General features: G+C 42.0%; 1 protein-coding gene across 2 annotated transcripts in view; it reads left to right on the forward strand.

Moving 5' to 3' along the window:
• The window catches only part of TLE1 (TLE family member 1, transcriptional corepressor), a 79259-nt gene extending 72542 nt beyond the window's left edge, over positions 1–6717 (forward strand). For both annotated transcript variants that reach the window (XM_033164501.1, XM_033164502.1), the window contains exons 17-20: positions 3438–3585; positions 4252–4402; positions 5083–5159; positions 6074–6717. In XM_033164501.1, coding sequence (XP_033020392.1) covers positions 3438–3585; positions 4252–4402; positions 5083–5159; positions 6074–6181 — 484 coding nt within the window. In that variant the 3' untranslated portion in view covers positions 6182–6717. The remainder of the gene's footprint in view (positions 1–3437; positions 3586–4251; positions 4403–5082; positions 5160–6073) is intronic.
• The last annotated feature ends 6702 nt before the right edge of the window (positions 6718–13419 follow it).

The following is a 13419-nucleotide window of genomic DNA, read 5'->3' on the forward strand; positions in this document are numbered from 1 at the left end:
TGTAGGTACACCTCAATGTGAACGTCTTGGCAAGGCAGTGACTTTTAACGGCTTAAAATAGCTTTATAATATGACAGTGTTTGGTGGGCCACAAGACCAACTTTTCATACATCTCAACTCAATTGGCAGGAGCCCACAATAAATCTCAGCAAGCGCAGCCGACATTTGCACCTGTCTTGATACTAATGAGTGGCTATTTAAAGCATCAGAGTTTGGCTACTTAGCATTTCTGGACACTTAACAGGCTGAATGAGTCATCTTAATTATGAACTGGGCTGTGTGAACATGGCACTTAAAGAAAATGTCAAAATTCTACAGCAAGTTGGTTCAAAACTCAAGTAAATCCAAAACTTGCCACCTCTGTCGCCTTTATACAAATCAAGCAGTTTTCCGTGCCCCCCCCCTTATTCCCCCCCCCACCTGCTTTTTGCTAGTAATGGAAAAGGGCAAATAGCTTTTCAGGGTACTGAAATCCTAAATCCTGACTCCTGGAAACTGTGATCTTGCTTCTAAAACTACAATGAAGCACTCTCTTGCTAAGACATATACTCAGTTCATTTTCTTTATTTAAAAAATGCTTATATTATCTGGATGGCGATTATATGCCTAATTGCAATTTCTGCTTGTGTGTCATCCATGAGGTGTCATGCGAGTGGCCCATGAGAGGAATTCTGCCTTGTGTCTAAAGAGCAGCACATTTGCCCTTGATACCTGTGTTTGTCTTAGCTTTTGCTCTCCACAATCCATAATTGTGCACCAACTGGTTTTCAGTCTTTCTTTACTGTGCTAATTGCATAGTGGACCAGACCTTTTCAGTAAGTGAACATTGTTGTCAGACAGTGAGGCTTGTTCACTGGAAGGATAAATCACAGCATTACACAATCACTTTATAAATGTTGCTTTTGAGAACAGAGTAAAGAGGTGCAAAAAGCACACGGTTCAAGACTCCCATATATTTAACTTTTGAATGGTCGGACACACGAGCCTTGCAAAATTGACTTTTAAGATGCATGCAGATAAAAGTAATGTCTGAAATGACTTCCAGGAGTGGATTTGTAGTTCTTTCTGCTCTCACCTCCTCTTGTTTAAACTGTCTTACACATACTTGTACTTTCTAGGGAGAGGTATGAAAGTGCTGTGCCAAGTTAGTGGCATAGATCATGATTAACTTCCTTCATTCTGGCCTCTGATGCCACTATAGGACCACAACCATATTGTGTTAGTTGGCTGGGTTCATGCAAGAGAAGCTAGATGAGCATTAATGAATGTATTCTATAATGGAGCTTTCTTGGACAATAATCCAAGGTAATTGTTGGATAGTGAGCTCTAGATAGAGAATAACTGGGAATTTTTATGTACCGTATTTTCTGGCGTATAAGACGACTGGGCGTATAAGACGACCCCCAACTTTTCCAGTTAAAATATAGAGTTTGAGATATACTCGACCACAGATTCTCCATCCGGCATATAAGACGACCCCCGACTTTTGAGAAGATTTTCCTGGATTAAAAAGTAGTCTTATACACCAGAATATACAGTATGTATCAGTGTATGTCTTTTGAAAAATCTACCCTGCCTTTCATTGGACCACATGTGTTAAGTTATGTATCATAAAAACTAAACCTAAACCATCAGATCTAATTCATAAATCAATGGGAGCAGCTAAAACACCACAATTAAAATGTCCATCTTATAACTGCAAAGCAGATTTGATACTCCCAGCCTGAACCTACAGCCTAGCAACCAGCAAAAGCATGAGCACATAATGGGACATTTATATCTTTAAAACGTTTTCCTGCCTACTCTTCATTGTAAATACAATTCTAGAGAGAAGGTTGCAGTTTAAAATACAAGTTCATGAACAGAGCACAACAAAGATGGTGAACCTGATGCCCTCCATAGGTTGTTGGACTCCAGTATCCATCAGCCCCATCCAGCATAGCCATTGATTGAGAAAAATGGGAGTTATGGTTCACCAATCCCTGTAAGGCCACACATTCCACATCCCTATCATACAATTGTGATTTAAGAAAGGCAGGTCCATCGTGGCACTAAACCCCAACAAAGGTCTGGGCAGATAGCTTCAGTTGTCATCAGAATCTCAGTAAGGACAGTGCCAGTTGTATCTCGAGGTTAGAGAGCTCCAAAGCTAGGGCTTCACCATAAAAAGGCTGTCTCTTGGCGTTACCACACAGCAAGTCTCAGCTAGAAGTGGCACTGCCAAGAAAGGGAACCAATCCCTTCTCTGAGCCCAACTACACCTCCGAAGGGAGGGCATCTCACAGAAGACATCACAGTGTTCAAGCATTCTGCATATTTAGGTCCTAGCTCACACAGGGCTTTCCAAGTAACCACATGTCTATATAGACATGGGGAAAGCTTGGGGTAGACTGGCTCACCTGTCATTTACCTGAGCAAAGGAGGCAGCATAATTTCTTAATGTGGGCTTCTGGAATAAAGGGTTCCTGCTTACTCTCTTGTTGCGTACCTTGTGACTGGAGCAGCTTAGTTCTTGCCAGGGCTTCCTGAGCAATAAGTATTGGTTGCCAATTTGTTGTGGTTCACTTCTTGCCCTTGCTTGTGTTGGTAAAAGTCAGAGAAAATAAAAGGAGAGCACGAGCTGGTAACTCCTTGAATTTTCAGACCAATGACTCCAGACATGCCATGTTGATTCATAGGGTGTCCCATGGTAGTCGTTCTACGCCTTCCTCTTTTGCTTTTAAAGCATGAAGCTGAGGCTAATTGCTGATGGTAAAAGGCGCCTTAGAACATTCCAGTTTAGGGATTAAGGAAGGCTCGAGCTGACTCTTTGTTACCAAGGGTAGGGATTTCCAAATGCCGAGATTTAAAATGTAAAACATTGTTGAATAATGATGGCTGCTCATGACCTGTTTGCTACCAAGGGCATCATTTTGCAGGCTCAGCCAACACAAGTAAAAAGATTATGTTTGTTGGATCCCTTCCTGCATGTGTTTATGTAGCTGAAGTATTTTTTTATGTTCTTGATTCACAGCTTAAACAAAGCCTATAAATAACTGGCTGCCTCTGTTGAGGCAATTTGTCCTCTGTACTTTAGTTTAGCCCAGGAGCCTGTTAAGTTTTTATTTTATTTTATTTCCAGGTGTCGTCATAGTGAATTACATTACAGTTTATCAAACTGTCAACTTACCTTTTCCAAAATCTCTGCTAACGTTCACTTAGTTCCTGTTTAGACGATTAGTGGCACATTCCATGTGCTTTGGCACCTGCAAAATAGTTTTGTGTACAGTGCGGTATTTTATGTCAGGTTGGGGAGGGAGCAGCGTTGCCGCTTGCCACACATCAGGTGGGTGATGTGGAGGAGATGACACACATACAGAGTCCAAAACTAACAACACAACAGTGTTTACCTTGAGTTCTGGCAGGAAATCATTATTCAATCTGGTTTGTTTTATCAGGCAATTCCAGGGCCACACAGATGGAGCCAGCTGTATTGACATTTCTAATGATGGTACCAAGCTCTGGACGGGAGGCCTGGACAACACTGTAAGATCCTGGGACTTGAGAGAAGGACGGCAACTACAGCAGCACGACTTCACATCCCAGGTGCCTAGTATTCCTTACTGCAAATTTCAGGCACTGACTGGTGTACTTAACAACTTCCATCTTATCTTGGTTATTAACTTTAGAGTGAAGTCTGGAGTATTAATACTAGCAAAATTATTAGCACTACATCTGCTTTTATTATTCACATAGGCTTCTGGTATAGTCTCAGGCTGCTTTCAGCCAAAGCATTTAGTGTGCAGCAAAGCTGTTATCGTTAATGAAGCATCCATTGGGGTAATCCCACAACTTTGGAATAAAATGGTATCTTAAAAAAAAGTGAACTCTGCTAAGAATGCAGTTTGGCGTTTTTTCCTGGGATGGAGTGGTGAAAGCAAAGGAGGTGGAAATGCCCCCAGAACACTGAGAGGGTGACACAGCATGTGTGCCATTGCTTCACATAATGCAAAATTAGCATGCACCCTTCTTATTTAATAAACTTCAATGCTCCCATTTGGACTCAAATAATGATTTCTCGTTCTAAAAGAGATGCGAAATGACTTGTGATGGCACAGTCAGAAGTAAGTCCTATTGAATTTAATGGGGCTTACTCCCAGGTAAGCGGTTTATGATTGCAGCCTTAGTTTATTGTCTCTCGTTTCCTTCCTTTCCTGCTAATATTTGCAAGGAAAATAAAGGGTTCTTTCTTTCTCTCTCTCTCTCTTAAAGATTTTTTCCCTTGGCTATTGCCCCACTGGTGAGTGGCTGGCTGTGGGAATGGAGAGCAGTAATGTGGAAGTCCTGCATGTAAATAAGCCAGACAAATACCAGCTTCATCTGCATGAGAGCTGTGTGCTGTCACTCAAGTTTGCTTATTGTGGTAAGTTGGAAGAAGAGCGGCTCGAAGTCACCAGTATTTCTAGAAGCCAATCACACCTGAGCTGAATGTCTTAGGGCAAGGCACCTGAATGCTTTCATTTATTTTGGTTTAACAGCTGGAAAATAAAGGTAACACCCTATTACCAGCTCTCCCAGGAGGTTAGTGAGAGGTGGCTCATGCCTATAAAGTGGCAATATCATCAAAGCAGCTTTCATACTCAGCTGGTGGCACAGAGTTTGCTTAGGTTGTGAGGCTATAGAATGTTGGAATATCAAGAGTTTTGAATGGTGCCCATTGCTTTACTGAGCTAGTTGTGTCTCTTTAGTTAAATCATTTATATAAATCCACAAAGGTGGATTTGTCCTGGATGAGGAGAGATCAGGGATGCCTTGCGGCTGATTTCAGGTACTCTGTGTTGGTTAACCATGCATCAAATGCTTGTCAAGAATGACAGGCCACTGAATTTAGTAGGCTACTGTACCGGTTTTCTGTAAAGTGACTTTGTGCAATCTTTCACAGCCTACCCCCTTCCCCCTCCTGCAAAGCTGTTAACATGGCGGACATTTAAGGCATATGATAAAAGTGCTTTTAGATACAAGATAATATGGGGGGGGAAATACGCAAGTCTGCCTGTTGGTGTCAATTATTTGACTGTGTTTTCATTGTTGCTCACATTACAGGCAAATGGTTTGTAAGTACTGGAAAAGACAACCTCCTAAATGCCTGGCGAACCCCATATGGTGCAAGCATATTCCAGGTAAGAGGAACGGCATATTAATGAAAGGGATTTGAACCTCATGGTGGTGTGTGTGGTGTAGGAACAAAGATATTATTACCAGTCTTAACTCACATTTGTGTCCCACACTTTCACCAAAGAGTTCAGGGAAGGGGACAAGGGGTTATCCCGTTCTTTGCATGTATCTTAACACAAGTGACTTTTAAAACCAGAACAAAATAAAAAAATTCTTTCCAGTAGCACCTTAGAGACCAACTAAGTTTGTTCTTGGTATGAGCAAAGACATCACCTTGCCGACAAAGGTCCGTATAGTTAAAGCTATGGTTTTCCCAGTAGTAATGTATGGAGGTGAGAGCTGGACCATAAAGAAGGCTGATCGCCGTAGAATTGATGCTTTTGAATTATGGTGCTGGAGGAGACTCTTGAGAGTCCCATGGACTGCAAGAAGATCAAACCTATCCATTCTCAAAGAAATCAGCCCTGAGTGCTCACTAGAAGGACAGATCCTGAAGTTGAGGCTCCAGTACTTTGGCCACCTCATGAGAAGAGAAGACTCCCTAGAAAAGACCCTGATGTTGGGAAAGAGAACAAGGAGAAGGGGACGACAGAGGATGAGATGGTTGGACAGTGTTCTCGAAGCTACTAACATGAGTTTGGCCAAACTGCGAGAGGCAGTGAAGGATAGGCGTGCTTGGCGTGCTCTGGTCCATGGGGTCACGAAGAGTCGGACACGACTGAACGACTGAACAACAACAACAAGGTGCTACTGGAAAGAATTTTTTATTTTGTTTTGACTATGGCAGACCAACACGGCTACCCACCTGTAACTGTTTTTAAACCAGAAACTTGGTATATTCTAGAAACTTGGTATATTCTAGAAAAGCAACACTCATACCGCATACATTTATAATATAACTCTGTTGTTTTTCTTCTAGTCCAAAGAGTCATCTTCTGTACTTAGTTGCGATATCTCCGTGGATGATAAATACATAGTTACCGGCTCTGGAGACAAGAAAGCTACTGTCTATGAAGTTATCTACTGAGAAATTGTGTTGGAGACATAACGAGTTGAACTGGGCCAAAACTTTCTTAATGTGTAGACATAGAAAGATTTTACCTTTCTTAATTAAAAAAAGAAAAAGAAAAAGAGGAAGAACCTGATTTCCACAATGTCACACAAAGCTATTCAACATGTATTAAACAGAAGGCAGCATTTCGGTATCCAACTCCTGGATCGATGTGAAGCAAGAAGGCAAAATGGATTAATGTAGCATAGTTTTGATGGATTTTAAAAGCAAGAGTCTGCTGAAGATTGTTGAAGCCTTTGGGTTGGTTTTTTTTTTCTCTTTATGACCTCATAAAAATCATGCTCATTGCTTGAATATGCGGGATTATGTTTCAGCACTTGCAATCCCACCTGCATTCTGTCTTGTGTAGAGCAGTGATATCTTGGATAAACTTGTTTCCTGGTTTTGCCTCTTGGGATATGGGTTTTTTGTATTTTTTGTTGAAGATCAAACATTTGTATAAATTGTAAATATATTTGGTTTAATACAGTAAAGGCTTTAGTATCAATAAATGGTCTCTCTTTTTTTCTCTCCACCCCAGTGCCCCTTAAGTCATTAAAAAAAATCATTTTATGGTTTAAATTTTGTATCAAGCTAGAGTAGAATTTTTTTTTTTTTGCAATATTTGATAAGGTCTTTCTAGGGTGCATCAAATACTAGTCCTAACAAGAGAAGATCCATTGAAATTCAGAGGCATGACAAATCTGAGTCCATTAATTTCAGTGCGTCTCCTTTGAGTAAAAGTTAGTTGGAACACAACGCTCTGTGCTGAGCTCTGAGGCTTATTTTACTAAAAGTAGTTTTCTTCAAATTTTGATGAATTGTTTATTCAAAACGTTTGTAAGTGAATGTTTAAGGATTGAAATGCTATGGTAAACAAGCTTGTGGTTCGTAACCCATGGCAGTTTGCTACTTCGCAGGAAAAAAACACCAACATATAGCAGTCCTATATGTTGCTCCTTCTGGGCCATTCCATTGCTTTCAAGGAAAGATGCAGAGTCAAGGGCTTAGGGAGAATTACAGTATTTTCCAAGTGCAGGTTATCTGCTTTTATGAAGGTGGTACAGGTTAGCAGTCTTAGAAAGTGAAGGAATTCTTTATGCTGTTGAAGGTTAGTTTTCTAGGGCATTTGCCTAGTGGTGCGTTGGCCAGCTTCTCGACATTGATGCAAAAGTGTCACCTGGAAGCCAAATCAACACAACATTGGCTTAACTACAGACACAGCTTCCCATTTGGAAACAGATTTCCTTTCCTGCATCTAATGCCTGGAGAGACATTAGTTTAGAGACATTAGTTTTCTTTTCAATTTATATGCTCATTCTACCGAATCCATTTTATAGCAGTATGGAATGGTAGCAGCCCAAATATATATAACTCTGATTTCAGAATGTAAAATGTTAACTATTCTCAATAGCCTCATTTGATGGCCTTTAAAATTAGTATTGTTTTCTACCTATCGACACATATCAGATGTGCAGCTATATGAACATGGGTGAATGAGCAGGTGTGGTTGCAGCATTTGGTTCTGGGGCATAAGGCCAACATTATGCTTTTTAACCATTCAAAGCCCTGTCATGTATCGTATCAAGAGTATTTCTAATGGCTTAATCCATTTGGATTATCTTTCTCCCATCAGTGTGCCAGTGTCATGTAGTGGTTAAAGAGTGGTAGACTCGTAATCTGGTGAACCGGGTTCGCGTCTCCGCTCCTCCACGTGCAGCTGCTGGGTGACCTTGGGCTAGTCACACTTCTTTGAAATCTCTCAGCCCCACTCCCCTCACAGAGTGTTTGTTGTGGGGGAGGAAGGGAAAGGAGAATGTGAGCCGCTTTGAGACTCCTTCAGGTAGTGATAAAGCGGGATATCAAATCCAAACTCTTCTTCTTCTTTTTCACCCTACTGTTCTTGGACTTCATGGTTTCTTCGCTTTTCAGAAAGTTTTGCAAACCAAGGTGCTTAAAAGGCTTAGAAAAGAGTCAATGGCGTGTGTTTTGTAAGTGTGACGTCTCTGGCTCTCAGGATAAATAAAAGCAGGAATGTGCATATATACGGAACCCTATTTCTTCCAGAAATTGGGAATGGATATGGCTGCTGGTAAGTGAATGCTTAGGCAGATTAAGTGAATATATAGAGTGCCCAATTTGCATAATTCATAATTCTGTTGCAGAATTTCAGTTTCTTGTGGCATTACAAATTGTTACAGAATTCCAGGTGTTCTTACTCTTATCTTTCAGCAGCACTTTATTTTGATGACTTGGTCCAGAAAGATACCGTTATGAGGCTTAGCATAATATGCAATGATATGGCTAACTTTAAAAAAAAAAAAATCTTCTGTCTATCACATTTTCAGGTGAGTTTGTGTACATGCTGTCTGACCCTCCTGAAGTAGATTTACAGCAACCAGTAATAGTTGACACCGGGAGGCTGATTCTCCTCTGTAATTTTCAGTTTAAGGCTAAAACTTTCCCCATTTTCCTTGTAGCGTAGAGACTGCTTTTTTTTGCATCACATAGATAAACACTAGTTACCTAGCTGTTTCCCGGTACAATTTACACTACTGGGCTTGACCTATAAAACCCTCGGTGGCTTGGGACCAGAGTATACCAAGAATTTCCTTTACCTCTACAAAGCTGCCCAGACACCATGATCCACTTTACACAGTTATCCACTGTCTGGTATTTGGCAGGTGACACGAGAGATTGGAATTTGGAGCAGTCTGCTCAGAGAGGTCTGCCTGGATTCTCACCTTTCAGAGGACAGGGAAGGCTGTTAGATTTCAGTGAGCTTCTAATAGGTGCTGTTTTTAATCTGAGTAGCTTTTGGTTTTTATTGCCGGGGTGTTTGTTGCTTTGTTTGTATCCTTTTATTGATTGTTAAGATGCCCTGATGAGGTGTCATAAAAACCTGGGGTAGAAATACTGCAAATATATAAAATAATGGCCATGAAACAGAGATGCACACATAGCCCAGTGACCTGTTACTTTAATCGTGTTTTGTTAAATGTTGGTGTGCCTGGTTGGCACCAGAATCTCCAATAGCACCAGCCACCTGTTAGGCAGGAACGGGGAACCTCCACTCCTAGGCTAAAAGCATCCATACCCTGCCTAGGCTTGCTTTTCACCTTCCTCTTGCCATTTTACCAGGCAGGAATGCATCTTTGAACTGTGATATCATACCTCTTACTAGCCTGGATGGAGAGGTGTATATTAGTGACCATCCCCATCATTGCTACATGACCCCTGAAATGTTACCTATGAGGTCCCTTTACCTTTACCCCTGTATTAGGGCAACTGTTTTTAATATGTGTCCTCTCTTCCTATGATCGATGTGGATTATCAAATGACAGTCATGCACACATGGAAGTGGGTGCAACTCTGGGTTATGCTTATGGTATTCCAACATGGAGAGGTAAAGGGACCCCTGACCATTAGGTTCAGTCGTGTCCGACTCTGGGGTTGCGGTGCTCATCTCGTGTTACTGGCCGAGGGAGCCGGCGTACAGCTTCCGGGTCATGTGGCCAGCATGACTAAACCGCTTCTGGCGAACCAGAGCAGCGCACGAAAACACCGTTTACCTTCCCGCTGGAGCGGTACCTATTTATCTACTTGCACTTTGACATACTTTCGAACTGCTAGGTTGGCAGGAGCTGGGACCGAGCATCGGGAGCTCACCCCGTCGCGGGGATTTGAACCGCCGACCTTCTGATCAGCAAGCCCTAGGCTCTGTGGTTTAACCCACAGTGCCACCCGCGTCCCTTTTAACATGGAGAGGTATCCCATCTCAATTCCAAAGTTATTTGGGGGATATAAATAATAAGCTGTTATCAACCTTCCTAAGTAAGGGGTGTGATCAACTTTATCTCATTAAAAAAAAAAAGCTGAGAATATACTATGGCTGAAGATAATAGATTGTTTCGCAACTTAATTACTGAATTGATTGTGTCTGAGTTTTCGGTGTGCTCCCAAGGCCTGTTTACACAAGATGGATTGCCTACTTTGAACTCTGTCTTTTATAGAAAACTCTGCGATCACAGGCATGTTCATTTTGCTGTATGTGAGCTTGATCTTGTGCTGCAGGCCTTCTAGACATAGAGGCTGAAGATGGTAGCTTTTCAACGGGAAGTAGTAAGCCCTTGTACTCCTTCAAGGATTGTGCTTAATGACAAGGATTTTTTTTTTAGCAAGCAGTCTGAGAAGGTCACAGTGGGAAGTTAACCCATAACATGGAAAACTACAAAATCACTTGTTACATCCCAGGGAGTGGGCTTAATTTGTTTAAAATCAAATCCATCTGTTCATTTCACACGCTTTGTTCCACTTCCTTGCAGCAATCCACAGCGGAGTACTCTGTTACTTTAAAAATTGGCTGCAATTATGATAAGCTAATAACTCTTATTTTTTGGTTAACTGCATCAAGATATTTTGGATAACTTCCAAGCTTCCTCTTAATTTTTCTGAATTATCCAATTTATCTATTGGCCCAAGTATTCACTGCAAAGCTAGGTTTAAAATTAATGTACTATTTTAATATTTATAAATTCTATATTAGTGCTGTCATTCAATTACTTGCTCCTAATGAATCAGCCATGTATTTCTGCTTAATATGACAGTAACCTTAATGTCAAATTAGTATTTGCAAATGTACTGCATGTATTATTGAAGAAATTGCACATTAAGATTTTACTTGTCCATTTCAAATGCATATTTCTCTATGTCACTTGCTTCAGTTGAAGAAAAGTTAGGCACTGCCAATGCACTGTCTGTGTAATCAGAAGAGATGTTAATCAGTTGCCCTGATTCCAAACTTCCCCTGCTTCCCGAACTGAAAAGACTTCCACTTGCAGACAGCTTCATGCATATATAGCAAGGAATAGATAATGGCAGTTCCTCTCCCATTGAGATAAATGGAGAAGCCTGCTACACAGGGGGTCCATGTATACCAGGGATGGCTAACCTGTGGCCCCACAAATGTTGTTCAACTGCAACTCCTGCACCATTGGCCATGCCATCATGAACTGATAGGACAACATCTGGAGGGCCATTGGTTGCCCATCTCTGATACACACAGTGGAGAGCACTCAAGGCTCTGGGTCATAACAGTGTCTGAGTCTACTCACGCATTGAAAGAATGTATTGGAGGATTGTACTATTTAGTCCTGGACGACTGCTACCATACTGGTCAACCAACTGCAGATTCTGTTGCCATGTAAAAGGATCCAATGCACAAACAGATATAGGCACATAGAAGAGGGGTCAGCAAACTTTCAGCAGGGGCCGGTCCACTGTCCCTCAGACCTTATGGGGGGCTGGACTATATTTTGAAAAAAAATATATGAACGAATTCCTATGCCCCACAAATAACCCAGAGATACATTTTAAATAAAAGGACACATTCTACTCATGTAAAAACACACTGATTCCCAGACCGCCCGTGGGCCGCATTTAGAAGGCGATTGGACCGCATCCGGCCCCCCAGGCCTTAGTTTGGGGACCCCAGACATAGAACATAGGTGGAGTTCAGTGACTCATGATCTACATAGAAAGCTTACAACCTTTGGGGACTTTCAGTTTATAAAAAAAAGAAGATTAGTATTGGTGGGACATCATAATGGTACATAAAATATATGTATGGCAGGCAAATTTGGCCCTCCAGATGTTTTGGGACTACAACTCCCCTCATCCCTAGCTAACAGGACCAGTGCTCAGGGATGAGGGGGGTTGTAGTCCCAAAACATCTGGAGGGCAGAGTTTGCCTATGCCTGATGTATGGTATGGAGAAAGTGGATAGAAATGTTTTTCTCCCTCTCGAATAATATTGGAAGCCGAAGTTATCCAACGAAGCTATATGCTGGAAGATTCAGGACAAACAAAAGGAAGAACTTCTCCACACATCATATAGTTAAACTATAGGATTCACTGCACAAGATGTAGTAATAGTGACAAACTAGGGTGACTTTAAAGGGGGTCTAGACAAATTCATAAAATATAAGACTATCAATGGCTGCGACCAATGATAACCCTGTACTTTGCCCACTTTCAGTCTGTTGGTCCTCATCCAGCCCACTACTGCATCTAGGCACTGGTTCAGCTTGGTTCACCTTTCCGGACTCAAATTTGTTGGAGGAACAGAGCTGGGTATCATCAGCGTACTAATGACACTGCGCCCCAAGCTTCCTGATGGCCGCTCCCAGTGGCTTCATATAGATGTGAAATAGCACTGGGTGTAAAATAGTGCCATGGTGTAGAGACACAGCACCCAGATGACAGCAGCGATGCAAGAAGAAGCTGAACTACCACAGAGCAACACCTCCAGCCCCCAATTCACAGACTGGCCAGGACCAAAAGCTGCTGAGAGATCTAGTAGGAGAAAAAAGGTTGTAGTCCACATCTCTCTTCCCAGAGAAGATCATTCCTCAGGAAAAACAAGGCCACAATTTTGTGTCAATACCAATCCTGAATCCAGATTGAAGACAGTAAGTTTCCTCCAAAAGCACCTCTGAGCAGCACCTTCCCCCCCCCCCCCGGGGACCATTGGTGACACTGAAGTAGTTGTCAAGTGGCTCAGGGTCCAGGGAGAGGGTTTAGTTTTTTTGCAGGAGTGGACACACTAGGACCACTTTCATGACCATGGGAACTGTCTCCTCTCATTTGTTGTTGTTCAGTCGTTCAGTCGTGTCCGACTCTTCATGACCCCATGGACCAGAGCACGCCAGGCACGCCTATCCTTCACTGCCTCCCGCAGTTTACTTGTCCTCCGCTCTTTCCCAGTAGCATGTTGAACGCCTTCCGACCTGAGGGGCTCATCTTCCAGCATCATAACTTTTTTGGATCCATGTGGCCAGCTCCTCCCAACCTGCACAGACAGACCAGAATGCACAAAGGACAAATGGACTTCTGGCGTGTGGAATGGGGTAGTTGGCATGGTTCTACAGCTTCCTGAAATGTTGGGTGAACATGGGAGGGTGGTCTTGTGTACTGCTCTGTAGTCTTTCCTTCAAAGGATTCTTCTTAGAAACCACAACAATGAAGATTACATTGATGCAGTGTATCTACTGTAGTTATTGGATGGCAAGTCAGTGCCAGAACCTGCTGATTCAAAGATTTTAAACTGCAGGTGAATCTAATTGAAAATGGGCCCAGGTGTGCATTTCCATTCTCCATGATCATTTCAATTCAAATCATTTTCCAAGTCAGGATTTTTAGAAGCTGTATTCCTG

Source organism: Lacerta agilis, chromosome 11 (genome assembly GCF_009819535.1).
Source record: "Lacerta agilis isolate rLacAgi1 chromosome 11, rLacAgi1.pri, whole genome shotgun sequence".
Lineage (NCBI taxonomy): Eukaryota > Metazoa > Chordata > Lepidosauria > Squamata > Lacertidae > Lacerta > Lacerta agilis.